At 52.6% G+C, this 27,154-nt stretch overlaps 3 protein-coding genes across 15 annotated transcripts; 1 reads left to right on the top strand and 2 right to left on the bottom strand.

Annotated features, from left to right (window-relative positions):
- Window positions 1-51: 51 nt before the first annotated feature.
- DNASE1L2 (deoxyribonuclease 1 like 2) lies at window positions 52-2,990 on the top strand. 2 transcript variants are annotated; one of them, XM_019713155.2, is made up of 8 exons: window positions 597-737; window positions 999-1,159; window positions 1,249-1,337; window positions 1,432-1,515; window positions 1,589-1,689; window positions 1,762-1,874; window positions 1,980-2,231; window positions 2,650-2,990. In XM_019713155.2, the coding sequence occupies exons 2-8, from the start codon at window positions 1,016-1,018 to the stop codon at window positions 2,701-2,703; spliced, it is 837 nt and encodes a 278-aa protein (XP_019568714.2). In that variant the 5' UTR covers window positions 597-737; window positions 999-1,015; the 3' UTR covers window positions 2,704-2,990. The 2 variants fall into 2 exon arrangements, with proteins under 2 accessions (XP_074178928.1, XP_019568714.2); XM_074322827.1 differs by having other exon boundaries at window positions 52-737; window positions 999-1,337.
- Window positions 2,991-3,851: 861 nt separating this feature from the next.
- ECI1 (enoyl-CoA delta isomerase 1) lies at window positions 3,852-14,463 on the bottom strand. Of its 2 annotated transcripts, XM_019713154.2 has the most exons (7): window positions 13,920-14,463; window positions 13,703-13,822; window positions 10,410-10,537; window positions 6,806-6,952; window positions 5,848-5,969; window positions 5,588-5,766; window positions 3,852-4,360 (listed from the first exon to the last, which is right to left on the bottom strand). In XM_019713154.2, the coding sequence occupies exons 1-7, from the start codon at window positions 13,969-13,971 to the stop codon at window positions 4,194-4,196; spliced, it is 915 nt and encodes a 304-aa protein (XP_019568713.2). In that variant the 5' UTR covers window positions 13,972-14,463; the 3' UTR covers window positions 3,852-4,193. The 2 variants fall into 2 exon arrangements, with proteins under 2 accessions (XP_019568713.2, XP_074178934.1); XM_074322833.1 differs by lacking the exon at window positions 5,848-5,969 and having other exon boundaries at window positions 13,920-14,153.
- Window positions 14,464-16,844: 2,381 nt separating this feature from the next.
- On the bottom strand, window positions 16,845-26,197 carry RNPS1 (RNA binding protein with serine rich domain 1). 11 transcript variants are annotated; one of them, XM_019713150.2, is made up of 9 exons: window positions 25,649-25,896; window positions 25,214-25,232; window positions 22,924-23,111; window positions 22,527-22,682; window positions 21,698-21,889; window positions 21,363-21,465; window positions 20,963-21,116; window positions 18,303-18,444; window positions 16,845-17,740 (listed from the first exon to the last, which is right to left on the bottom strand). In XM_019713150.2, the coding sequence occupies exons 3-9, from the start codon at window positions 22,992-22,994 to the stop codon at window positions 17,641-17,643; spliced, it is 918 nt and encodes a 305-aa protein (XP_019568709.1). In that variant the 5' UTR covers window positions 22,995-23,111; window positions 25,214-25,232; window positions 25,649-25,896; the 3' UTR covers window positions 16,845-17,640. The 11 variants fall into 11 exon arrangements, with proteins under 11 accessions (XP_019568709.1, XP_019568711.1, XP_019568702.1 ...); XM_019713152.2 differs by lacking the exons at window positions 25,214-25,232; window positions 25,649-25,896 and adding an exon at window positions 26,041-26,197 and having other exon boundaries at window positions 21,698-21,877; XM_019713143.2 differs by lacking the exons at window positions 25,214-25,232; window positions 25,649-25,896 and adding an exon at window positions 26,041-26,196.
- Window positions 26,198-27,154: the final 957 nt, after the last annotated feature.

Here is a 27,154-nt window from a genome sequence, read left to right as displayed (position 1 = left end):
GACTCGTGCCTGGCCGCCCGCCCAGTGCACCCGATGAGGCTGGCGGCAGCTTGGCGGTGTGTGGGTGTCACTGGCATGTGGACAGGCGGCCTCCTGCTGCTGCCCTGCCCACCGGGAGCTGTGGCCCCAGCTTCCTGAGGCCCACCAAAGTGCCCTGGGGTAGGGCACTGAGGCTGGGGGGCCAGGAGCCTCTGATGACAAGTAGGAGAAGCAGCAGGAGACACGGGGACAAGAATGGGGCTGTTCTTTCCTAATTGTGCTGCCTGCATCCCCAGAGCAGATGTAGCTCCGGGAGAGAGATTCTGGGTGACCTAGTTTCTGGGGGGGTGGGGACAAGAACAAGGCCTGGATCATGTCGTTTGGCTGGCCCTCTCCCCCAGTTGTGACACAGCTCTTGGGATGTTGGCAGGGGCTTCTGAGGCCTGGTTCTGACAGGCTTGGGGGCCCAGAGCAGGCTCAGGGTGGATCCCTTGTCACCTTGGCCTGGGGGGGGGGGTCTCCATGGGAATGAGAGCCAGAAGTTCTGGCATTCAACTCCATAGAGGGGGTGGGACCCAGAAGAGTCCAGCCCCTCCCTGGTCAAGGCCTCAAATACCCGCCCATGCCCAGGCACCAGAGCTGTTGTCTGACCAAGTTCTTGCAGTCTGTCCTGTGCCACGGACACTTCCAGCCTGGACCTCGGAGCCCTATCTGGACCCAGATCCTAAGCCTCTGATTCCACCCCAACCATATCTCAGGTGAGTCTGGGAGCTGGGCAGAGCCAGGGGATGGATGGTAATGGGGTCCCTCTATTTGGGCTTCAGTTTTCCCACGGAATAAGAGAATGGTGGTGAGCCCAGCACAGCACCCTAGGAAGACCTAGAGCACAGGGAACGTTGCGCCTTGGTGCCAGCCAGCATTGGGCCATAGACCCTGCGCGACCCCCGCCCCAGGGAGAAGTGGCTGGGTGTTTTTGACTCCAGGTCCGCGCTAACGCGAGCGGTATCTGTCCCTTCCAGCCCGCCGGCTCCTCACAATGGGCGGGCCGCGGGCCCTACTGGCCACGCTGTGGGCGCTGGGAGCCGCCGGGGCAGCAGCGCTGCGCATTGGAGCCTTCAACATCCAGAGCTTCGGCGACAGCAAAGTGTCGGACCCTGCCTGCGGCGACGTCATCACGCAAGTGAAGTCGGGGACCTGGGGCGGGGCTGCAGCTGGGCTCTGCGGGCGAATCCGCCGCGTGTGACACCCCCACTGCTGTCCCCTTCCCAGATCCTGGCTGGCTATGACATCATGCTCGTGCAGGAGGTGCGAGACCCGGACCTGAGCGCCGTATCGGCGCTTTTGGAGCAGATCAACAGGTGTGATGGGCAGGGTCCAGCGTCGCAAGCTCCGGCCGGCATGCCAGGCCTCGGCGCGGTGCCTTGACCCAGGGCCTGGCCCGTATCTCCTCAGCGTGTCTAGGCACAAGTACAGCTTCGTGAGCAGCGAGCCCCTGGGGCGGGACCAGTACAAGGAAATGTACCTGTTCGTCTACAGGTGAGGGGCGGGGACGCGGCGCGCAGGGCAGGAGGTGACCGGCTCAGCGCGCCCACCCGTCTTCTGCCTCCAGGAAGGACTCGGTATCGGTCGTGGACACGTACCAGTACCCGGACCGGGAGGACTCCTTCAGCCGCGAACCTTTCGTAGTCAAATTCTCAGCCCCCGGCTCCGGTGAGGCCCCGCCCCCGCGGGCCCCGCCCCCGCAGGCTCTGCCCTGCCTCTGACACCCACCCCCTCCCGCAGCTGCCAAGGAGTTTGTGCTTGTCCCGCTGCACGCGGCGCCGCACCATGCAGTAGCCGAGATCGACGCTCTCTACGACGTGTACCTGGACGTGATTGACAAGTGGGGCACCAACGTAAGCCCCACGCCCGGCCCAGCCCCGGGTCCCCGGAAGCGCGCCCTGGGGCAGCCACAGAGTCCTGGGCTCCGCCAGACGGGCTCAAACCCTGGTTGCCTGCAGGACATATTGTTCCTGGGTGACTTCAACGCGGACTGCAGCTACGTGCGGGAGCAGGACTGGGCGTCCATCCGCCTGCGCAGCAGCGAGGTCTTCAAGTGGCTGATCCCGGACAGCGCCGACACCACGGTGGGCAACTCGGACTGCGCCTACGACCGCATCGTTGTCTGCGGAGCCCACCTGCGCAGGAGCCTGAAGCCCGAGTCGGCTGCTGTGCACGACTTCCAGGAGGAATTCGGCCTGGACCAGACTCAGGTGAATGCTGAACCCGGTGGGGATGGGGGTCCGAAGCTGCCTTGCGCAGGTAGGCGGACGGAGCCAGCTCCTTGCTGCCCAGGGCCAGACCCAGCCTCAGTGAATCTGGCCCTGCCCTCCCTTCTAGAAAAGGCTCCTAGAGGCTTTCTGGCTGAATGGAACAAGTCTGGGATGGTAGGATAGGATGCCCTTTGTCTCTTGAGGTGGGGATCCCAAGTTTGTCCTCACCCCACCTGCAGGCAGCAGCAGGGGTGGACAGTCCAGGCCTCACTTGTCTGGTCCCCCAGATGCAGTGGTTTGTAGAAACCCAGTGGGCTCCATCCTGGAGCCGGGATGGGGGGCAGCGCTGTTCTGAGGTGGAGCCTAAGGGAGGACAGGCTGCCCAGCAGACCTCTGAGGTTCACCCGTCTCCTTCCAGGCCCTTGCCATAAGTGACCATTTTCCTGTGGAGGTGACCCTCAAGGTCCACTGACAGGCCGGAGGCCTGGCGAGAGCACACTGCCTGCAGACTGGCCATGAGGTAGAGCCTCACAGGGCTTCTTCAGGATGGCAGGCCAACCCCCAGCAAGGCCGCAGAGCAGGGTCAGCTGGGCCTGGACAAGTGGCCATGGACACGTTACGGGATCACTGAGCCTGTTTCCCCATCTGTAAAATGGGCTACCACCACCTACCTCACAGGGGTGTGAGGAGCACCCCAGAGTGCTGGGCGCAGCTGTGCTCAATAAATGTGCGCGAACGCTCGGCCAGGACCACACACAAGTTGGCTCGAAGGCCTCCGTCCTTTCTCAGGACTCAGCCCTTCTGCAGCACAAACCCGTCCTGCAGTCTGGCAGGTCCCTCAGGGGAGAGGCACAGCCTGGCCCGTCAGTTTCACATCTTGCTGGGAACTGCCGCCTCCAAACCACTGAACATGCTTCCAAGAACTTGCACTGAGTGCAGTGGGGCTCAGCACTCACACCCACAGGGACAGTGTTCAGGTCCAAGGCTAACCTCCTAGCTGGATGTCCCCCCTGCAGGAACCCTCAGGCACTGGTCTGCATCATAGGTCCTGCACTGTCCAGCACGGCCAGGGAAGTCGGTTAAGGCCCTGGCCACAGAACTCGCATACCTCCCAGTGTACAGCTCTCCCTAGGTAGCAGCAGGTGTGGTCTTTCCCTGGGCTGTTCCTCCTCAGGGGCCCTGGGCTGGGACAGGACAGTGGCCTTTGTCCCAGGTAAGCCCTGTGTGTCGGGAACAAGCAGAGCTGAGGTACACACAACTGATGGGTCTGATGAAGTTTCTGGTTTTCGAAACATCTTATCTCTGGCAGGATTTGGAAACTGTCCTGAATTATATGGAAGGAAAAGCCTTTGTTTTGCGTTTGAGCAAGTTCTCCTTGCGAAATCTTTCTAAAATAAGATCTAGGACACTCAGCATAGAATACCTCTCAAGGAATGCCTGCTTTGTCCTTCTCCAAGGTCTCCTGATTTCTCTGAATTGTCATACACTCCCACCCCCGACCTAAGTGAAATGTGGTGGCCAAAGAACTTTTCTCAGGGTGGGGGATCTTGTAAGTATCATCAGGGACCCTGGCTGCCTGGCCTTACGCTTCCAGCAATCAAACCACCCAGTGACCAGGGATGGGACAACCAGAGGACTTTATTCACAATTCTGCTTTAGGAAAGGAGACACTCAGTGGTGACACTGCTGAGGTCCACACGGTCCCACCTGCCAGTTCATGATTCCCAAAGCCAGACACTGCCCGCCCACCCCACCCTGCCCAGCCGCCAGGCAGAAAAGGCACTGGTGGGTGGTGGTGGGCCTTAGGACGCTAGCTACAAGGAAAAGGGCCTTCTGAGAAGATCAGCAAAACAAAGAGCTGAAAGGACTTTCAAGCTGGAAAACACCTAGTTTAAAACCCCTTGAGACCAGAGGAGCCCCGAAGGGCTTATGTGTCTAGACCCTGTGTGGGTGGCCCAGCCCTTAGCCTTTCTTTTGTTTGAGCTTTTCTAAGTACATCTGCAGCGACTTCTGGATGGAGTCTCTGGAGATGAAACTGACAAAGTTCTGGACATCCGCCTCGCGCTGTTTCAGCAGGCGGTCCGTGGCGGGCTTTCGCATCATGTTCTTGGTCAGCTGCCGAGCGTGGTCTAAACAGAATGGGGTCCATGTATAAAAACCCACTCTTTGAGACAGTGGCATCATTCCCAATCTTCCCAAGAGAGTTCCAACAGAAACTCTGGTAGAAAACTTAGAAGATACAAGTAAGTAGAGGGAAGAAAATGAGAATCACCTGTTCCCCACCGCCCACTGATTTCTTTGAAAAACATACAAGATGATCCTGTGAAAAGTGCCTTTCAAACTTGTTCTTTTCCCTCAACTATGTTATTGAGAATATTTTCCATGTCACTAAATATCCTTTTATAACATAGTTAATGGATACACAGTATTCAGTCATTTAAGCCAGGGGTTGGCAATCTCAGCCTGTGAGCTAAAAATGGTTTCCACTTTTATAGTTAAAAAATATTAAAAGGTAGCATTTGTGACATGTGAAAATGGTACGATATTCACATTTCAGGGACACTCAGTTTTATCAGGACACTGACATACTCGTTAGTTCACGTAGTTTCTGTGGCTGCCTTCATGCTATGGTTGTGGCAGAGACCGTGTAACCCACAAAGCCGGAAATCGACCTGGCTCTTTATAGACATTCTGCGGCTCTCAATCCCTATCACAGGTGATGTAACCAGACCTACTTCTATACACAGACATGCAGGCTGTTTTCAACTGTCTGTGTAGTGGATTGAATGGTGGACCCCAAAAAGATACGTGCAAAAAAAATATTGGTGCAAGTCCTAACCACCCTCTAGAACCAGTGCATGTGGCCTTATTCGGTAAAGTCTTCGCATATGTAATTAAGATGAGATCATCTTGGATTTAGCCAATGACAAGTGTCCTTAGAAGAGAAAGGAGGGAGATTTGAGATAAAGAAGGAAAAGGCCATGTGAAGATGGAGGCAGAGACAGCAGTGACGAGGCCACAGGCAAAGAATGCCACGAGCCACCAGACACTGGGAGGCAGGAAGGAACCTCCCCTGGAGCCTTTGGCGTGAGCGCAGCCATGCCCACACTTTGACTATGGATTTCTGGTCTCTAGACTGTGAGAATGCATTTCTATTGTTTTAAGCACACCCCCATCCCCACCCGACTTGTGGTAATTTGTTACAGTGGCCCCAGGACACTAAGTCAGTTTGCATGTTCGTGCTGGTCTTAGCAGGCGTGCCAGGCTGGGGAAGGAGAGGAACGGGGAAGAGGGGAGGCGAAGAGGCTTTGCTCGCCCACTAGTACCCAGCTGCCACCCCTCCCTGTGCTCCTCACCTGGAATGGCCATCCACTGGGCCAGCACTGAGAGCGCTGTGCTCTGCACCTGGTCCTTGGGCACCACTTTGTCCACCATGCCCACCTGGAGGGCCTCTGTCGGTGGGAAGAGCAGCCCCAGCTGCAGAGCGCGCTCTGAGGCGCGATGCCCAATGGTGTTCACAAGAGTCTCTTTGAACCTGGAATGCAGGCACCGACTCACTCGGGGCTGGAGGCTTAGCCCCAGGGCCAAGTGGAGTGAGGGTAGTCCCTGGCCTTACCAGAAGGGGGCGACGATGCCCAGCAGGGTCTCATTCAGCCCAATGCTGTACTTGGGGTTGTCGGCCATAACCCGGTAGTCGCAGGTGAGGGCTATGAGGCAGCCTCCGGCAGGGGAGGCTCCCTGCAGGGGAAGCAAGACCACCAGGCTCTGGGTGCTGCTGGGGACCCGGGGTCCAGAGGAACGGCCTGCCAAAGGGTGTGAGCTCTTGGAGTGCCCCCGGTCCCCAGGGCGCTGCACCAACACTGTCTGGGCTGGGTGTGCACAAGGGACTCAGGCTTGCCCATCAGCTGGAGGCCCCAGACACTGGCAGGTCAGCAGCTCTCTCTGGGCCAGAAAACCACTCTTCTTACCCACCAGCCAGGGTAACAAGTTGCCTTTCCTTTCAGTTTTTGTCGGGATGCTAAAATGCCAAATGAGCATTTAGCCAGAGCGGTCACGTCAGGTCATGCCCATAGGCCTGTCGCCATCCCCAGTAGGATGTCTTTGCCCTCAACTCATGTACCTCACTGTCCCAAACAGAGATGGCTGGGCAGTCAGTTGCCACTGCACCCCATGGAGTCTTCCTAACTCTCAGCATCCTTCCCCTCCAGCAAGCTCAGGTCCTCCTTGCACCTTACTTGGGTTATCGCCACATCTCTTCGGGGCACACTGGTTCCCAAGCCGTAGCTTAGCGGCCTGCCCCTGCCTTCTGCAGGTGAGGCCAAAGTGATGTTTCCAAAATGTGGATCCAATCCCCCACTTGCTCCTGTATAGCCCTCGGGTCCTGCTCCCATCCCAGGGACCAAGGTGACCCCACCTGTCACCAAGTCATGCTGGTGTGTAATAGCATGCTTACCTGTGCTCGTCTGAGGGTCTCCCCAAAGCCCCCTCCCCCACTGAGGGCTTTCCAAGAGCAGGGCCACATCCCCCCAATCCCACCCCATTCTGTGTGGCCACTCGGGAGTGGGGACACTCACATTGATGGCGGCCACCAGCACCAGGTTGGACAGGTACAGCCGCAGCCACATCTCCTGCACGGCCTTCCAGTACTCAGCGTAGTGCGCGGGGTTCCTCCCGCACATTTCTGTCAGGTCCAGGCCGGCTGAGAAGATCCCGGGGCAGTCCTAGGTGAGTGAGGGAGCCAGGGCGCCATGAGTCCACCTCCCAGGGCAATGCGCCCTCAGGTGCTCAGGGGGCAGCAGGGCTGAGGTCACCCCAGCCCAGAGCTGGGGCTCCAGGGACTCAGCCTCAATCTCTCTCGGACTTGTTTCCTACGTCCTGGCATATTCTTCCCCTCCCGAGTTCAAACTGGCAAAGGCAGAAGCAGATAGGGTCGGGCACTCCCCCAGGGACACGAAGGCACCGTGCTCTGAGCACATGTGTGTGTAACAGCCCAGGCAGAGAAAGTCAGAGGCGTGTGGAGGACTCCGGACAGTCTGTTGGGGGCACATGTTGACTTATCCCCAAAGGCCAAGCAAGCTGCCGACTGGTGCAGACCGGGAGGTGCTGCTGGCTGAACGAGGCCAGGGAAGGAAGGAGCAATGACGATCAAGAAGCCAGACCTCTGCCCTGGCCTGGGACGTGTGAGACAGAAGCCTGGGGAATGAGCATGAAGGCATGTGTGTGCTGTGCAAACGGATGCCCCAGGTCCTGACACAGCTGCCAAGGAAGGGAGGGGCGGCAAACAGACAGAAGAGGAACAACAGGCAGGAGTAAAGGGCTGCCAGCACAATGGCACTTTCCAGCAGCGGGCACCAAGTTCTGGGCACTCAAAGGACTGTTGGCCAAGAACGCAGACGGGGGAGGGATGATTTAGCAGCCTTCATGTGGAAACACCCATCCCTGGGGCTCCCACGTGGCGGTCCCAGCACCTCTGAGCAACGGAGAAACTCCCACGGCTGGGGGCTGGGCCAGCACAGGCTGGCACGATCTGACAAGAAGTGATAATGGCTACCATATGCTGCTTGTGAGAACCACCACCCACTGTCCGTGAGGAGCAGGCAGAAAAATAAAGTATGGGACAGTCACACTCCACGTCCTCTACATCCTTATACTAAGTGACAGAATCAAGCGGCAGTGGAAGGTGTCGGAGTCGAAGCCCTTTTTTCTCGTACACATACGTGCTTGTGTGTGGGCACTACTTGGAGGCTGACCTCGTTTCCACGGGACGTGCTCTACTCCTGTAACTTAAAAAGACCAGAGATGGAAAGATGCACAATTATTACACCAAGTTCACTGTCCCTCGTGGGCCAGATACAGGGACCTGGGAACCAGCCCCTGGTTTGGGGGAGAGATGGCAGCAGGGACAGAGCTGCTCTTGCTTTAAGGACACGACTGGAGTTTACAGCCCGCTTTTTTGCCGTTTTCCTTGTCCTCTTCCTACAGCGAGCTCCTGGTCCCCTGCCCCCATGAATCCAGTACTTTATCAGCACAGACGCCGGGCAGCTTAACAGCACTCGCCCACATTGCCAGCAATTTAGGAAATCGAAGGCAAAGGGTTCTATTCTGGATGAGACAGAATAAGCCACGTGATCCTAAGTGGGGACAGCCTCTGTCAGACAGATTAGAAAGGGTGTGGGGCGGCCTGTTTCTGTGACTTAGCAACATGTCTGTAGTGGGCCAAATCGTGTCCCTGAAAAAGACAAGATCCAATCCTCACCCCCAGGACCTGTAAATGTGACCTTATTCAGAAATAGGGTCTTTGCAAGATGTTATCAAGATGAAGGAGGGTGGCCCGGTGGCTCAGGTGGTTGGAGCACCGTCGAGCACCGTGCTCCTAAAGCCAAAGGCCACCGGTTCGATTCCTACATGGGCCAGTGAGCTGTGCCCTCTACAGCTAAGACTGTGAACAACGGCTCTCTCTAGAGTTGGGCTGCCGTGAATAGCCGGAGGTCAGTGTGAGCTGCTGTGTGCTGCCACGGGCTAACGTGTGTTACCGTGAGCAGCCAGTGGCCACACTGGCCAGCAGCCGGCGTGAGCTGCTGTGAGTCCCTGTGAGCAGCCGACCAATGACCGGCAACCGATTGCCTCAGCCAGGGGGAGCGCAAGGCTCCTAATACCAGAATGGGCCAGGGAGCTGTGTCCTACAACTAGACCGAGAAAAATGGCTTAGAAACTGGGGGGTGGGGGCAAAAAAAAAGGTGAAGTCATGTTGGAGTGGGGGTGGAGGGGCCTTAAATCCCACGACTGGAATCCTTCTAAGGAGAGGGAAATTTGGACACAGAAATACAGGGCAGACGTATCTGGAAGAGGCCAAAGAGGATTCTCCCCTACACCTCCACAAGGAATTAGCCCTGCCAATGCCTTGATTAAACCTTGTGGCCTCCAGAACTGTGAGGGAACACATTTCTGTGGTTTTCAGCCACCCCGTTTGTGTACTTTGTGACAGTGACCACAGGACACTAAAATGCTGTCATTCCACACTCATCTAATGGGGACCCACTGGGTGGGCCTCGTGCTACATACACTCAGTACAAAGTGAACAATTTATGTCCACTAAGTACATTCACAGTGTTGTGCAACCACTCTCCAGTTCCAGAACACTTCCACCCGTTTCACAGGACCCACCGGATACACACATCTGCATCACGCCCAGCCCCGGGTCCCTGTCTTTGGTACAGTGATAGTTCCCCCCGCTAGAGGCAGCAGGCTCTTCAGAGCTGCAATACCAGCCCACCTCCCGGACAACCTGAGGGATAAGAAAGCAGGTGCACACCCACAGTGAAAGCTCCAAACCTTGGCTGAAAGAGGCTGCGGCCATCTGCTTCCTGCCCTTTTACTGACAGCAGAGTGTCCCCACTGGTCTCTGTAACGTGGTGGCACTTAGCTTTGGGGGACACTCATGCTGTCTGTGCCTCCTTCTAACTTAAAAGGTGATCCCAACCCAACAAGTGGACTGTTATGTTGGGTCCACACCTCCCTGCCTGGGTCTCATCTGAGTTCTCTCTTGGCACCCATGGCGCCTGGCAGAGCAGGTGGGCCTGATGCCCACTGGAGGGACGCAGGACACCGGAGGTCCCCAGTTCTGCGGGTCTGGGTGTTAAAACCAGCCCAGGTTCTGAGGACCACCTGGCCCCCTTCTCATCGACCTTTTCCTCTCAGGGTCACTCCTAGCCCCGCCAGCCTGGGCCCAGAAGACAAAGCTTCTTGCCCCTCCCAGGCCTCAACAATGACATTGCTCCCACAGACTTGTTTGCTGGCTCGTGGGGACAATGATGAGGGTCCCCTCGAGGATTCTGAAGGAAATAGTTTGCCCTCTGAGAACTGAACTCTAAGACCTGCCCAAAGAGGAATGGAGAGCATGGCTTTCTGGACGAGCATTGTTACGGGGGCGCCCAGGGAGGGCACCCCAGGAATCCACTGCCAAGTTTGAGCAGGGTCTCCCTTCCACGAATCAGTGTGGGCTCAAGGTTGTCCCTGCAAACCTGTCACCTGCCCAGCACCATAATCCCTGAAAGCCTCTCCTGGGCACCTGCGCCTGGTTATTCCTCAAGACGTGCCGTGCAGATGGACTTTGATCTAGTAACAGGTTTGCACTTTGATCAGAGAACTTGGGGCCCTGGGGATCTAACGAGCACCTACTGAAGTTAACACAACGCCTCGGACGGTCTTGTCATTTTCCAGTTTCTCCAGGCTGATGACCAACTCCGTCAGCAACTCTAGGCTGAGACTGTTCACTGGGGGGTTCTTTAACTTCATCACAGCGACCCCTAGTGTGGAAATGAAGAGAAAGCTCACACCCAGCACTGGAAAAGCACCCCCGTCATCCCGCACCCTCAATCCGGCCGAGGAAAGTTACCTGGTTTGGGGTTTTTTTTTTAATTGAGGTGAGATTCACATAACATAAATCAACCATTGAAAAGCGAACAATTTGTCCACTAAGTACATTCACAATGTTGTGCGACCACTCTCCAGTTCCTGAACATTTCCATCACCCCAAAAGGAATTCCTGTACTCACCACCACCACTCCCCCTGCTCCAGCTCCTGGCAACCACTCATCTTTCTGTTGCTATGGACTTGCCTATTGTGGACGTTTCATATAAATGGAATCATGTGACCTTTTGTGTCTGGCTTCTTTCACTTGTTTTCAAAGTTCCCACATGCTGTAGCATGTACCCGTGCCTCATTCCTTAAGGCCGAGTAATAGTCCATTGTATACTGCATTCTGTCTATCCATTCCTACGCTGATGGACACGGGTTGGTTCCATCTCTCGGCTATTGTGAAGGATGCTGCTTTGGACATTCATGTACACATTTTTGTTGATCTTTTTCTCCCAGATGCAAATCCTCCGTCCTGGTGGGAGTAGGAAATGCCCTTTGTTTCTTGAGGAGTGAGCCAACTCTGAGAACTAGATGTGCAAGAAGGCATACAGTGAGGCGCTCTGGTTCACGCTTATTTAAGGATAGAGGCGGAAAATATTGGGGGTCATATGTCTTGTATTCATTCATTCCGCCAGCTGCAGGGAAAGCAGGAGGGACAGGGCCTGCCCTTGTAGACAGTGCAGCTGCTGGCCTGGGCTGGCTGGGGCCATCTGTTCTCACTTCCTGGCCCAAGGACAGACCCTGGGCTTCATAAATGCCACTGTTTATTTTAGGGCCATTTCCCTGGTCAGGACCTTGTAAATTTCCGTAGTCAACATAAAACGCTCTCTAGGAGAAAGAACTAAGTCCTGAAGGCAACGGGCTCTTCTGAGGCCTTTATGAGGAAGTATTAACTGCCTACAGATATGTACATGTACCTACAAGAAGCGATTAGGACTTTCAGAAGCAAGCTCCCCAAACTTGGTTCGGAAAAAAGTTTCTGAAGCTGACCCTGGATTTTTGCAGAACCTGGTGGGTCAGCATAGCGGACACTGGGGGAAAGGTAATAGGCCAAAGGCGAACATGAGTTAACCAAGAGGAATTTGGATGACCTTGGACATCACAAGGTAAGTAACAACACCCCTGGCACAGGGGAGGCACTAAATAATGTTACTTGAATGGACTGTTAAATGGAATCGAAAATCAGCTTCAGTAACAGCACTTAAATGAAAACATTTTTAAAGTACTTTTACTCTATTACTTCACCCAAGCTTCAAGATGCCTGAAAGCTAACGGTCTGGCAGTGACGACAGAACCAGACCTGGCTTTCTGACCTGAAACTTGACTTTCTACCATGTTAAGCCAATGAATCTAGGAAGTTCTTCCGTGGTGGGGTGTGAAAGCACTTTGGTAAAAAATCAGTACTTTTTTCCTTGTTTAGATAAAGTTGTTTACCATTTAAACCATTTTTAAGTATACGATCCAGTGGCGTTAAGTATATTCACAATGTTGTACAGCCATCACCACCATCCATTCCAATACTTTTAAATGTGTTTTTGCACTTTTTGAAATCTATTCCAATGTGCCACAGACATGCTCCTTTCAGAAATCCAGGTTTTTGTTGGACTTAGAGTTGGGCCTACCCCGAGGGTCAGCCCCTCATCACCAGGTTCAGGCAGCCCCAACCCAGTGAGGAGCTAAAGAAAAGAACTGAACCAAGGTACACGGTGCCCTGATACTGTTCCAGGTGTGGGCAACAGTGGCACCTGTATGTACGTGTTTGGGGGTAGAGGAAGGTTGTGTCTGCTCTCTCGCGGGCCGTGAAAGAATTCACGAATCAGACAGAACTATAGAAGATTTATTAAAGTAAGAGGAGAGTCGGCTGGGCAGAGTCTGCTGGAAGCTACTACATCAAATCTTGTTTTAGTTTCAAGTTTTCTGTTTTCCTGTAGTTGGGGGTGGGAGAAGGTGCGGTCAAGAGGATTATCGCAACCTTTGCATATGTTATGTAGATTTAAATTGGAGCCAGGAGAGTGGATCCCATACAGATGCAAAACCTCTTCCAAATCACAGGGCCAAAGTAAATAGAAACATTGAAACTGCATAGTAAATATATAGGAAGCAGAACCGTTAAGAGGTAAAGAAAAGAAAGCTTTCAAAAAGTCCCAAGCTAAATTACACTTATTAATTTGAAGTATACCAGACATCCAAATCTCAAAAATAGAAGATTTAGTGGCACCATCACAATCCCTCAGTCCCAACAAGGGGGATGGCTTCCCCCAACCACACCAGGGCCTCCATCTTGCAAGGCTGAGGCTTAGATGGCAGAACGTCCTAAAATCTGAAACTTTGCCCGTCTCCTGACCCCAAGCCTTCTCAGGATCCAGCTCTGGAGTGCTCTCTGGTAGAGAAAGGATAGGTTTCTCTTTCAAAAGGGGCTTTTCTACTTTTTCTATTTCCTTTGGAGTTTTAAGAGGTGTTCTGATGGGTGGTGGTGGTGTGAAGGCGAGATTCCACTTGTGGCTCTGGGCTGTAATTAGGAAAATACCTGCTGGGTTCTGCCCCACGTGGGAGTAGTAAGAAAAATTAAAATATTTTATTCTAAAATACTTTCAATTGAATAGCTTATATAAAGGAGCACTTCCCCCAAACTTTAAAAACCAGAAATATTTTTATCTTCATAATGAACTGGGGGGGGGGGAGAAACCATTTAAACCACCGTGATTGATGACCCTTAAACTCAAAAGGAACTGATTTTAAAATTGGGCTTTTTCTTGCGGCCTTTATAAATTTCAATGGCTTTCATGAGTCTGGATTCCAGTTCGGGGCTTGGAGCTGGGGGAGAATAATACAACGCACTGCATACGGAGCACGCTGTGGCCAGCACCGCATAGCATTATTCGGTTTCACCTTTCTCACCCCTTGGCAGTGAGCACTGGCAGGAAAAACGCTCAGGACGTTGGGTAACTATGGCCCGCCAGGCGCCCGCACCATCGGCCAACGCACGGAGCGGGTGAGGCACGGCGTGCGGCCGGCCCGGGCTCCGGGGCTCCAGGACCCCGGGAGCGCTTACCTGCGGCCGGGTCGGGCTCCACCACGACCTTCTGGCTCCCGAAGCGCTGCGCGCTGACCTCGACGCCGCCGCCGCCCGCCGGCTCTATCCACCCGAGGGCTGCATCCCGGAGGCGGGCCCCTGCGAACCGCAGCCAAGCCCGTTAGCCCGCTTCCTCTCGCCGACCCGACCTGCCACCCCCGACCCCGAGTTGGCCCACCCGCCGGAGGTCACGCACACGGGCGGAGCAGTGCGCGCGAAGGGACGCGTATCACCGCCGTCAGCGCCATCTTGAGCGGAGCCGATCGGGGTCACAGCGCCGGGATGTCCTGGCTCGGGGTGGGGCGAGGCGAATGCCGGCCTCAGCTCCGTGTAGGCCACGCCCCCACCGCCACAGCCGGAGCTTAAGTCCTCAGAACTCAGGGTCTCCGGATGCTCCTGCTGGAGGCTTCAGCCGACCCGTCCAGCCTAATCAGTTGCAAAGGGCCTCACAGAGCAGGGCACTGGGGCTGCGCAGGGGTTGCCAGGGCTGCGTGGGCCGCCTGTCCAGGCCTCGCCCTTCCCCCCAAGCCCCACAATACACGACCCGCGCCCCTTCCAACCACGGCTGCACCGATGGGAGGCTGGCATGCTTCCCCAATCAGGCAGGAGTGTTGAAACTGGGAGTGACTGCACTTAAGCCACAGACGTCATGGAGCACAAGTCCCAGAGAGGGTTGTGAGTTTAAGGGGTAACAAGGGACTTGGGAGACCCGGCAAGATCGCTCCAGGGCTGTTTCTAAAACTCTGCCACCCCTGGAGAAATGCGGCTACTGAAAAGCATGCTACACGGGGAGGGTTGACGGGAGCCAGGGGCTGCCTGGTGTGAGCTCCGCCTCCTGCCTGTGGTGGGACAGGGAATCAGGACTGGTAGTTTAGCCACAGGTAGGGTTTCCAGGCGGGAATTCCGGCCCGTTTTCAGGAATTATTTTCGCTTTCCCGTTCCTGAATCCCGATATAAACTGTTTTCTGTTCACGATGAATCGTTTCCCAAAGTGACGGCCTATACTACCAACCAACTGGGTTCAAGGAGCCGATTTTCCCGATTTCCCGACCAACTTTTCTCGGGATTCAGGAACGGAAAAGCAAAAAAATTTCCTGAGAACGGGCAGGAATTCCCACCCGGAAACCCTAGCAATAAATAGGAAAAATGTCTAAGAGATACATTGTGAGTAGTACATTTCCCATTGTGGGTATTACTGGGTTCAAGGAGACGATTTTCCCGATTTCCCCAACTTTCCTCGGGATTTGGGAATGGGAAAGTGAAAAAAATTCCTGAGAATGGGTGGGAATTCCCGTCTGGAAACCCTATCCACAGGGTTGGGTGGGCAGCGTAGCCAAGTGATAGAGGTCTGACAAGTTCGCGAACTTGCCAGCGTGCACTTACATTGGCAGCACTGTACAAAAATAGCTCCGTAAGGTTTTATAACCTTGTTATATCAGTGTCTCACAGCTGTGTGGACATATAGTGGTCTTGCTGAGTGGTGTTCATTATTGTTGAGTGTTTTTCCAGGACCCATCAGCTCCAAGTTAAGTAGTTGTTTCAATCTAGTTGTGGAGGGCACAGCTCACACTGGCCCATGTGGGGTTCAAGCCGGAAATCTTGTTAAGAGCTTACGCTCTAACAGCGCTAACCGGCCACCCCTATTGTTGTTTTTGTGTGCCGTCTTGAGAATGTCTGAGCTTCAATTAGAGCAACAAACAAATATTAAATTTGTTAAATTTGGCAAGAGTGGAAATGAAATCAGGGAGATACTTGTCCAAGTTTATGGGGATAATGCCATGAAGAAAACAGCAGTGTACAAAATGTTCTGAGGGGAGAAAGCACACCACGGATGAAGAGGTTTGGGGGGGGGCAGTACCATTGCCCCGAAAATAAGACCTAGCTGGGCAATCAGCTCTAATGTATCTTTTGGAGCAAAAATTAAAGTAAGACCAGGTCTTATATTATAAAATAAGACCAAGCAGAACTGATGGAAACATTGCAAAAATCCGTCGAATTGTGTGCCAAAATCGTCAGCTGTCTGTGAGCATAGCAGACCAAGTAAACATCAATACACAGGAACATCTTAACTGAAAATGTTGGCATGAGAAAGGTGTGCAAATATGGTCCCGAAGCTCTTGCATCACAACGCACCAGCTCATATAGCACTGTCTTTGAGTTTCTAGCCAGTAAACAAGTAACTGTATTGGAACACCCTCCTTACTCACCTGATCTGACCCAAAATGACTTCTTTCTTTACCCGAAGATAAAGGAAATACTGAAGACATTTTGATGACATTCAGGACATCAAGGGTAATGGATCTGATGGCCATTCCAGAGAGTTTCAAAATTGCTTTGAAGGGTAGACTAGGTGCTGGTGTCAGTGCATAGCTTCCCAAGGGGAGTACTTAGGTGACCGTAGTGATCTTCAGCAGTGAGATGTGAAGCACTTTTTCTAGGAGTTCGCGAACTGTGTCAGACCTCGGAAGAGGACCCACCTTCCCCCGAAGCCTGGCAGCACGCTTGGCAAGCACAGCAGGCACTCACTACCGGCGGGACTAGTGCCACTTCTTCCACAAGAAAGGGAAGGGAAAACAGTGGGTGTTTGTATTTGCTTTATCCTGCATCGGACAAACACTGACGATAATCAAGCAACAAATGAAGGTGGCCACCCACCCAGGCAGAGGGAATGAAGGGCAGGCATGGGCAGCACAGATGGTCTTGTTCTGACCATTCAGTTTGAACACTGGGCATAGTAAGGGTCAAGCACAGTGTCAGGCGATTCAAAACGTTTGTTCTTTAAACTTAAGTGTTTCCAATTCTTCCTTGTGGCACAAACCAATTTTTGAGGAAAAATATTTTTCTTCTGTAATTAACATAGTAGCAGCAAATGAGATGTGTTTCTGATCAGGCAGAATTTGAAGCGCCTAGGAATATAAAGGTGATAAAACATGTATTTGTTACCCGCAGGAGGAACCCAACACTCGGGTACACTGACTAGTGTTTCCTCAGTTGAAAGATTTTGAGCGTGACTTTGGAAATGAAACCAAATTTCAGCTCTTAGGCAGCCATGTTTTTAATTCCCTCACGACTGAAGCAAACTTTGGGGCCAAAGGACAGGAAGGAGGCGGTGAACCCAACATTCACTCTGCATTCTAATCCTAAATTTATTCAACACAATCCTTTCACTCTACACAATCAAGTACAAACACATTGTCTAAAATGCTACAAAGTTACAAAAAAACTCAACAGAAAATTTATAGTACTGACTGTACAATAAAAGCCAAAAAAGCAATGTACATGTTGCCAAGGTAACCTGAAAGACCACCATGAGTAACAGCCATGGGGTGTGGGGTGGGGGAGGGTCTGTGGTGACCCTGTGGAACAAATTCTCAACTTGCTCACCAATTTCAGAGGAAGGAGACACGGGGCTTGGGCGCACAAGTACTTGTAAAAACAGAACCATGAGTGGTAACTAACATGGAGGGTTTGATCCTAGAGGCCAGAAGGACTCAAGCAGGGGAGCAGGGCCAGGCTGACAGGAATGGCAGCTACATGAAAGCACGCCTTCCTGAAGGATCGCACAGGCCACCAGACTGGCCCCAGGTCACCTGTGGAATGGAAAAATGTGTCCCCAGGCTGGGGCCACCCTGCCACCGCCCTGCTCGTCCCTACTGGCCTCAGCACTGAACTGATTCACTCAGAGACTGGAAACGTGGAGCTTTCTAGCCAGGTAAGAGGAAGGCATTTTTATAGGCACAAGCCCAAACCAACACTTCTACAGCCGAACTTGGCCTTCGGAGGAAATGTCTAAACGCTGCCTTTGAAGTCTGCCTGACTGAGGATTTCTTTCCTACTGACCCTCCTTCGGCTAGAAAAGTGACAGAACTGAGTGGGATGGGATATAAGTTACAGGGGGCAGAGCTTCGGCGGCCTGCTTATCGTGAGGAATTGGAGCTGGAGCGGCTCCTGTGTCGGCGGCGGCCAGGGGAGCGGGATCGCCGGCGCACAGGGGACCTGCGCCTCGGGGAGCGTGACCTGTGGGAAGAGGAAAAACCACATCAGACACCGAAGCCAATGCCATGGGAGCAGCTTCGCATTTCGGACTGCAGGGGGAAAGCTGTCTTCTTCTTTAACTAAAATTCACTGGGTGACAATGGTTAGTAAAATCACGTAGGTTTCAAGTGTACAATTGTGTATTACATCATCTATGTATCCCATTGTGTTCACTAAAGCTGTCTTCTTTCAGGAATAATTCTGTAGTTTCGCGGTTCTACAGTGAGGACAGCTCCCTTTGCATGGCACTGACACGGAGCCCTCGGGAAGGAAATGGTACTGGTACGACCTGCAGGGCTGCACCTTCTGCCTGGCCCTCACTCCAGCAGTTGCCCTTCTGTTATCCCCAGCTGCAATGAACACGATCAATTTCGAAGGCCACCCACGCCAACACTCCCCTCCCACTCCCGTCCAGGCGGTGGTGGGTGTGCACGCCTGCACGTGGCGCTCAGTAAGGCGCCAAAATGATCATCGTCGCATTGTGTTGTAAACAAAACAAACTCAAACTGGACCCAGTTAGCCCTGACACCCCAAATCGAGTCACCTTCTCCTCATCCGTGGGGGTGACCGGCGCCACATGGGAGGCGGTGGAAGCATTCTCCTGGGAGGGCTGAATCTCCTGGGGGGCGGCCTAGGCCAGGGGGCCAGCACGGCGGTGGCAGTGATTTCCTGGCCATCAATTTGTCCTGTTGAAAAAAGAATCAAGTCAAAAAATACCTAAGAATCACCTCCCCTAGGGCCAGGCCACCATGTCAGACGTAGGCCAGATAGAAAGCAAGACAGACATGGGCTCCGGTAACAAGGACAAACTCAGCTCACCACAGAAATAACCACATAATTACTATTATTGAAAGTTTCATCAAGAAAGCTACAAGGGGGCATGGAACCTAACTGAGGATTCAACCTTGATTCATTGGGACAGTTACCCAGAGAAAATAGGATTCAAACTGACACCCAAAGAACATGCTGGAATTGCTAGGGGAGGGGAGGGGCTGTGCCCTGGCCCTGAGCTGGAATGTGGTATAAGCACTTGAGCTTCCTTCTCGAGAACAATGGGAAGGGGGTAGGCAAGAGAAGAGGGGAGACCCGTTAGGGGGTTTCATGAGGACTGAGATGGGGTGAAACCCAAGAACTCAAAGGATAACTGAGAGGTAAAATCACCAGAACTAGATGGATTGGAGGGAGAGCGCGGGGTGGGGTGGGGGGCGGGATATATTAGCACCAGGTTTTGGATGAACTCTGCTCTCCTGAGAAGTGGGGCTCAGGAGGAAGACTTGGAAGCTGGGGGACAAAATGAAATGAGGTTCAGGAGACAGTAAGTTTGTGTTTAAGTTTAGGAACCCCAGGGAAGCACACACCAATTAGTCCAGGGACTGCTCAGGGGACCATGCACAGCCCCTGTGCGCCCCCAAAGGGTCGGAGCTCTTTTATCGTCTCAGCTTCTATCTCTAAAGAAACGTCAAAGGAATCGAGGGGATAACTCAGGCATGAAGACTTGTATTCAGAACAGACTTAAAAGGCTTAACTTAAGTAACTGCAGCCTAAGCTGGCCCTGGCTCACTGCCAAAGCCAGCCCAGGTAGGGATTTCACGGCACTGATTATAAAACAACAGACACATTCACCTTTTGGCCAGCTGGCAGTAAAGACCAAGCCCTTCCACTTTCCTTCTGGGGATTATGGTGCAATATGGGGACACACGAAAGTCCATGAGAATCTTAAGAAAACGTGGAATGTTTATAACCACACACCGTGGAAATGTTTAAGTCTCCTGAATTTTTAGCAAATGCTCAGACTGTCAAATACACGACTGACAATCTGTAAAATGAAGGAGTGATTCACAAAGCCAAGAGCTGACGAGTGCAGTGATGGGCTGCAGTTTATTCTGAATCCCCTAAAACATTGCAGAGGAATTTAAGTAGACTGAAATAGGGTTAGCCAAACACGAAGGAAAGTTTCCTAGTATCCAAACTCCACCAAGGCTCAAGGGCAATTATTCAAAAAAAACTCCAGCTATTAAGTGTATAATGGGGCCTCCGAGGATGCCAAGGTTCTAGAATGCTGAGTCACCTCCCCACTCGGCCTGGCAGCCCACACAGTGCTGTGGGCAGTGCTGGCTCTCAGTCCTGCCTGGATTGTAGCAGCAGCAAACAGGGCAGAGACAAATTCTACGGTTCTTAAAATGCTGACTTGAAGACAAAATGAGCACTGACCATCTGAAACTATTCACAAGTGTTCAAATGTTGTTAAAACCATTCTGCCCAATATAAAACGGATACAAACGTCGTCATAAAACAGGAAAGATACAAGCTTTTGGAGCCGGCCCGGTGGCTCAGGCAGTTGGAGCTCCGTGCTCCTAATGCCAAAGCCTGCCGGTTCGATTCCCACATGGGCCAGTGGGCTCTCAAGCACAAGGTTGCCAGTTCGACTCCTTGAGTCCCGCAAGGGATGGTGGGCTCCGCCCCCTGCAACTAAGATTGAACATGGCACCTTGAGCTGAGCTGCTGCTGAGCTCCCGGATGGCTCGGTTGGAGTGCGTCCTCTCAACCACAAGGTTGCCGGTTCGACTCCCGCAAGGGATGGTGGGCTGCGCCCCCTGCAACTAACAACGGCAACTGGACCTGGAGCTGAGCTGCGCCCTCCACAACTACGATTGAAAGGACAACAACTTGACTTGGAAAAAGTCCTGGAAGTACACACTGTTCCCCAATAAAGTCCTGTTCCCCTTCCCCAATTTAAAAAAAAAAAAAGATACAAACTTTTGGGAAATGGGTAAAATTTGTGAATTCAGCTAAATAATCCTAAAATGTTATTGTTGGCGAAAACAGAAAATGACTCTCGGAAGATTAAAGGAACATTCCCATATAAAAGCCAAATGCTCCATTATATTCACAATATATTTTGTAAAAAAAAAAAAACCAAAAACCTTCATTTGATCCTTAGGCTTTTAACAGATTGAAAAATTCTTAAAATGCTAATATAGTCATATTTGCTGAATTTTTTTGCAAGACTAATGTTCCATAAAACGTGTTTTTGGTAAACACACACCCACTGAGTAAGAATTAAAATCCTGAAAGCGCTCCAGGGAGATTCTGATGTGCAGCCAGGTTTGTTAACCGGTTCTGAGGATCCCTGCGTGTGATGGGTAGCTGCTCGTGGAGGGGACAGAGAAGGGAGTCCAGAGGAGTGCTGGCAGGGCCACCCACCTCCATCCATGTGCTTCAGCGCCTTCTCAGCTTCATCTGGATTCTCGAACTCCACGTACGCATAGCCTTTCGATAGATGGGGGTGCATCCTTTCTACAGGCATGTCAATCATTTTAATCTTCCCATAGGTGGAGAATATCTCCATGATGTGATCCTAGAGGGAAAGAAGGGTCACTAACACTCAAGCACCAATCACTTGTGTAAGATCAGAGAAAATTCACCACGTAACGACTACAACCTTGACATTTGGAGATACTTTTCAACACACATGTATTCCACTCAAAGAAATCCATCAGTGCCTTACTTGAATCCTGTGCCATCACACCAGCCCCCCGAAAGGCTACATTCTAAAAGTTGGCCAAAGACCCCCCCGCCCCCGGATAGCTTCAGGATTCCTCACCTTGGTCACATTCCTGGTCAGCCTCCCGATGTGCACTTTGGTGGGTTTCGGGGAAGGGCTCCGCCTTTTCCTTTCTTTCTCATCTCTTTTGGGTGGTTTGGATCTGATTGAAAAAACAACACCAGAAACAATCAATTTCTGTCACGTCAAAGTTTTGTTTTTTTAGCAGGGACGTTAACTGCTAGTATGACAGTTTTCTAGAAGGAAGCCAGAAAGACTCCATTCGGCTCTCCTTTTATAGTAACTGCGATAACTTTATAGGCCCCCGTTTGTCAACTTAAGTTCACAGATAATTCCCACGTGGTGGTGAGAAATGGTGCTGGAGGGAAGCTCACTTGGAACGGGAACGCCGCCTGTTGTCATGTCTGCGCCGAGAAGGGCTCGGGGAACCGGAGGAGCTGCTGGAGCTGGAGCTGCGCGAGGTGCTGGAACTTCCCGACCGGCTGGATGCCGACGAGGAGCTGGAGCCACTGCTTGAGCCGGTGCTGGTGCTGGAGCCCGAGCTGGAGGTAGAGCTGGAGCGAGACCTGAGGTGAGATGGAGGGGGTCACGGACAACAGCGGGCGGGGGCAGGATGTCATCACAGCAGACAAGTCTGCCCGTGCTCCCGAAGGGAACCAATGTCACCATATTTCCAGGCCGCACTGCTTTCCCCAATAGGGAAAACACCCCCTCCCCAACCTGCCCCCCCAAGCCATAGCCCTAGGTAGGGACAGAAAACAGCCTTCACATTGTGCAGGGACAAGACAGGAAGAACGAGCTGCTTCCTACCGACACAAGCCTTGCCTACTGGGAAGTAAAGCAGGAGCCTGGCGAGCCAGAGCCATGCTCAGCTTGGAAGGTGACTACTGACCGACTAACTCAGACCGGTTTTTAACAGAAGGAAAACCAAGTTCTGGGCTAGGGCAGGCCAATCACAACTGACTAAAAAGTACTCGAGGGAAAAATATACCCCAAGATGTCCTATTCCTCAACATCTCAAGGAAAGAAACCAAACCACCATTGTCTACATCCAACGAGAGCAAAGCTCAAACCGGTCTGTGATAATCAGATTCCTGATCGGCAATGAGTGTTTTCTTCATAAATAATTAAGCAGACAGAGCACTCTCTGTGCCCTTCGGGAGGGACAAGGGACAGGCCTCTTAACACCCCCGCCAGCCCGACCTGGTGCTGCTGCTCCCACTCGAAGCGCTGCGCCTCTTGCGAGTTTTATCCCTGCCACGGTCCTTCTCGCTCGACTCCTTGGTGGCCCCTTTATCTTTAGAGCGGTCCTTGGACTTCTCATCAGAGCGGTCTTTGCGTTTGGTAGGAGACGGAGCCCTGGATGGTGAGGAAGAGGGTGAGATCGCATGCCCCTTTGACCGAACCCGGAAACAACCGCACAACCCACAAGAGGGGATCCACGGAGCTACAGAGACCCCAGGCCATCAGAGCAAAATGATCTGTGGCTTAGGACACTTTCACTATCGAATGCAAAGCATTTCCAATCTTCCCCTTTCTGAGGGTCCCTAGCCACAAGCACCCCCAAAGTAGCACTAGAAAAATCTCACGGAAGGATTACCTAGTGCTGGACTTTTTATTATTTTCTTTGACTCCTAGCAAGCTCTTCTTTTTCACTCCTGATAAATCCATTCTCCCCTTCTGAGGTGTTCAAAGCAGCAATGGTGGCCTCACTGATCTGAACTCTCACTTCTAACTTGAGTCTGAGAAACGATCCCTAATCGATTGCAATTTACGCCAAAGTGCAGCCTAATAAGATAAAAGGATTTATAGAGTGAACGAGTTGGCAAGGCAACATGTCTACTTTGCAGTCAAACGCTCAGCATAGGAGACGGCGGCAGGAAACAGCAAGCACCCAAAGCCAGGAACATGCGGGGACCTTCATTTCCTCAGGGAGGATCCCACCCCCCGCAGGACACCGAGTAGAACCATCACCTCAGCTTGTCTTTTTGTGAAGGAAAAGATGGTCACGGTTATTTTACAGGTGGCACAGTACCCGTTTTTCACTCCTAAGTTTGGTGATCCCTCTACAGCCCCTTGGAAATACTATAGCACATTTGCATGCAGAACAGAGGGAAAAAACCTAAATGAGTGTGGCTCTCCTTGACAGGATTAGATCTCATATTGTTGTAAATTTCCTTGTAGAATACTTTGGATATAAGATGACAGAAGCCAAAAAACAATTCAAAAGTGACGACCAGCATCAAAACATTTATTACCCAAATGCAAACAGATAAAATGTCCCATGCGAACATTTAAAAATCAGTGAAACAAAACATTAAAAAGTAGTCATTGTAAATATTAAATTAAACTTCAAATGACATGCACATGAAAATGTTGTGGGGGAAGTATACCACACCCTGTAATTTACTTTGAAATGCAAAGAATAAGATAAAATAAGATTGATGCATGGGACTACACACAGGAGATAACAAATATGGCAGAAATGTGACCCAGAATCCAGGTGGTGGTCGTGTGAGCATTCATGGTGCAACTCTTTCAACTTTTCAATATGTTTACATTCTTTCAAAAATAAGTGTCAGAGGGAAAAAAGTAGACATTGGAATTGGATGAGATACCACACGTCAGGGTTTAGCAAAGTGCCGGACTGCAGGATGTGCTCAATAAAGGGTCATTAGTAAGGTTACTTAAGAACTATGAATTCGTCATGTGCCCTATATTTTCCTGGGTGCTGCCTCCATAATCCCAGTGAGGTCTGGTACACTTTGCTTAAGTTGTAAGCAAAGATTTCAGAATGTTAGTCTTACCTACTTCCCTCCCACCTTTTTCCATAGCCTCTAAGTAACCTGGACACTGCACAGAAGTTGGGATTCTGTTTCTGTGTATGTAAGGGTGCCCAAAATGCTGAATAATATTCCGACTCAACAAAGAGTGTCTGGCTTTGGACAATCGAATTGAGTGGAAGAGAAGAGAATGCCACCCTTGCTCTTCTTTTCCAGGGCTGTAAAATCTTTAACGTGTTTTGCCTTAAAACAATAAGTTACTATACACACCAAGCTGACTACACCAGATGAGGTTAGCATCCTTGGACAATCGGTAAGTATAATTTAGTGGTTCTGAGTCTGGAGTCAGCCTGCCTGAGTCAGCTTTACTGTGTGACCTTGGATAAGCCACTTAACCTTTCTGAGCCTCTATTTCTCACCAGTATTATGGTGACAATTACAGCTCCTACATCTCATAGTTAAAGAACATTAATCAACGCATGAAAAAGACTTGGCACCTAGTTAAGGCTCTGTAAATGTTTGCTAACGTTAGAAGGGCCATTTCTCCACAATTGGAGGCTCTTTCCCACATAAACCCTTGTCTCCAAAGTCACATATCTCTAAATACTCAACAGGGGTGGCGCCCATTGGGATCCCCTGAGCAGCACCGTCCAACAGTGCAAGCTTCAAACGTGTCCTAAAATCTTCTAGTAGCCACATTACAAAAAACATCAGTTAACAGTGATGTTAATGAATTTAACACACTATACTCCAAATATTATCTTTTCAACATGTAGTTAGTATAAAAAACAAAATATTTACCTCCCCCCCAAGTCTTTTAAACACCTCAATTTGGGTTAGGTGTATTTCAAGTGCTTGATAAGCCATATGTGGCCAATGGCTACCTTCCTGAACAGCGCTGACCTAGAGCGCAGATTCCAGGCCCCACCCCGGTCCTAAAGATCTGTCCCAATGTACTTTGTGAAAACAAGCACTACCAGTTATTCTTAAACACACAAAAAAATTAAGAACCACCGAGTAAACGAATGCTTTGCTGGATGTGGCCGAATGCTAGAAAGCAAAGGTTGAAGGTTTCTGTTCACACAAGTTCAGGTAACAGCACAGGACCTTGTTTACCTCCCCCATCCTCCGGAAAGGTGCGCGTCCAACAGCCAGAGAGAGGAGAGAACAATTAGTTAAATCTCGAGCAAATGGCGTTTCAGCTCAAAGCTTCAGAGCACCTTCCCCATTTAAAAGTATGTTTTAGGCACAATTCATGCAAAAAAAAAAAAAATCAGAGAAAAAGCCACGTCTCTTCAAAATTGATTTTCACTGTCCCGTATGTTCCCTTCTGAGCTCCATGATTTCAGGGGCTGTTATCTCCAAGGACTAGCACCGAGAACGGCATACAGGAGCCCGGTAAACGTTGGTGGAGTGAATGTTTGAATTAATAGCCCCGAAGGGAGGATCAGCCGGTCTTCCAGGTCACCCCACTAAGCAACTTCGCACCCAACGGCACGGGCCCCGCACGCGACCTAGCCAACCCCGTCCGCGTTCACTCACAACTCCCCAGTCCAGGCGCCGGGCCGCGAGCGCTTCCAGGGCAGGGCCCAGCGTTGCGGGCCTGGGTCTCCAGCCCGGCGAGAGGGCCGTGAGGGCTGAGGCCGCGCTCCCGGCAGCTCCGAGTCCCGCGGGCCTAACTCGAACCTCCGCAGAGCGGACGAAGCGAGGGCGCCCTTCCGCCCGCCGCGGCCCCGACCACTTCCGGGCCGCGGCCTCGGTACCTCCCACTCCGCCCACCCCGGGCCACACTCTTTCTTCTTGGACCCCGAGCTGCGCCGCCAGGCCACTGTCCTCACCGCGGGGCCGGGGAGCGCGTCGGATCCACGATGCACCCCACCGAGCCCGGCAGGCGCCCCCCCGAAGCTCGGATGGGGTTGGATTCCCACACTTACATCTTCCCGCCGCCGAGACCTCCTCCCGCTCTTCTTGGCCGCTGAAGCCGGCGCCGCTCTGACGTCAGGAGTAGGGAGCGGGAAGACGCCGCCGCTCGGCGCGCAGCGATGACGTAGTGCGCCTTAGCCAATGGGCGGAGCGCGTGGTGTTAAGGGCCGTGGGCGTTTGTGGCGAGCGGTGTAAGGGGCTCTTACTCCGTGTCCTTCTCTGGAGGGATGCTTGGGGCTGCGCGCCTCATGGGGCCGGCAAATTAGCTGCTTGCTGGGGCCAGGAGTTCGCGCCGTGTGGGCAGCTCACGGGCCGGGACCGAGGGGGTTAACGCAGGCCCGCTCCTTGCCTTGCGCGTGCGCACTGGGCTCGCGGCGGGCCTGGCCGGAGTGTGGGCGCCGAACCTCCTACCGGTTTGCTTCGCGCCCTGGGCAGCCGGTTGGTGGCAGAGGAGGGGTTCGCAGGCGCTGCGGCCTCTGGCGGCCGGCCGTGGGGACCCCTAGGGCGGAGGCGGCTCAGCGGGCCGGGCCGGTGTGGGGATGGGTTCCTGCGGTTTGTGCGGAGTGACCGTGTAAACGTGGCTTCTGCGCTGGCGGAACTTGGCGGGGTGGATAAGGCGGGGCAGAGCGGCCAGCACCCACCGGGATCAAAAGGCAGAGTAGAAGACAAGATGCATAAGGGGAAGCGTCGCCCAGAGGAAGGGCGCGCCGACAGAGGGAACAGCCGACGCAAAGACGCGGAGGCTCGTTGGAAGAAGCGAAGGGAGGCCGGGGCGGCCAGTGCGACCGCTCGCATTCCGGGTCTAGGAAGGTGGAGTTCAGCGGTGCCTGGGACGTGGATAATGTGCAAGATACAGGCCGAGGCTTCATCCCGCGGCCGGTGGACGGTGGGCAGGGAGGCACTGTCCGAGCCTCCTGGCAAAGGCAGAAGGAGGGGTGAGAGGCCCGGGCCCAGGCAGGACGCTGTCGAGTAAAACCCAGAGCTGAGAGGGCTAGGCCTTTGGGTTTTGTTCAACTCTGTGCCAACCCGCGTACCCCCTCCAGACCCCGCCCCTTTCCGTGCCTGGCAAGTGGACCTTGCTCCATGACTGTTAGTGGGAGGAAGAAGGGTGCACCCAGTCCCAGA

Source organism: Rhinolophus sinicus, linkage group LG18 (genome assembly GCF_036562045.2).
Source record: "Rhinolophus sinicus isolate RSC01 linkage group LG18, ASM3656204v1, whole genome shotgun sequence".
NCBI lineage: Eukaryota > Metazoa > Chordata > Mammalia > Chiroptera > Rhinolophidae > Rhinolophus > Rhinolophus sinicus.
The sequence above is the reverse complement of the archived record's forward strand: the minus strand, read 5'-3'. Positions and strand labels throughout refer to the sequence as shown.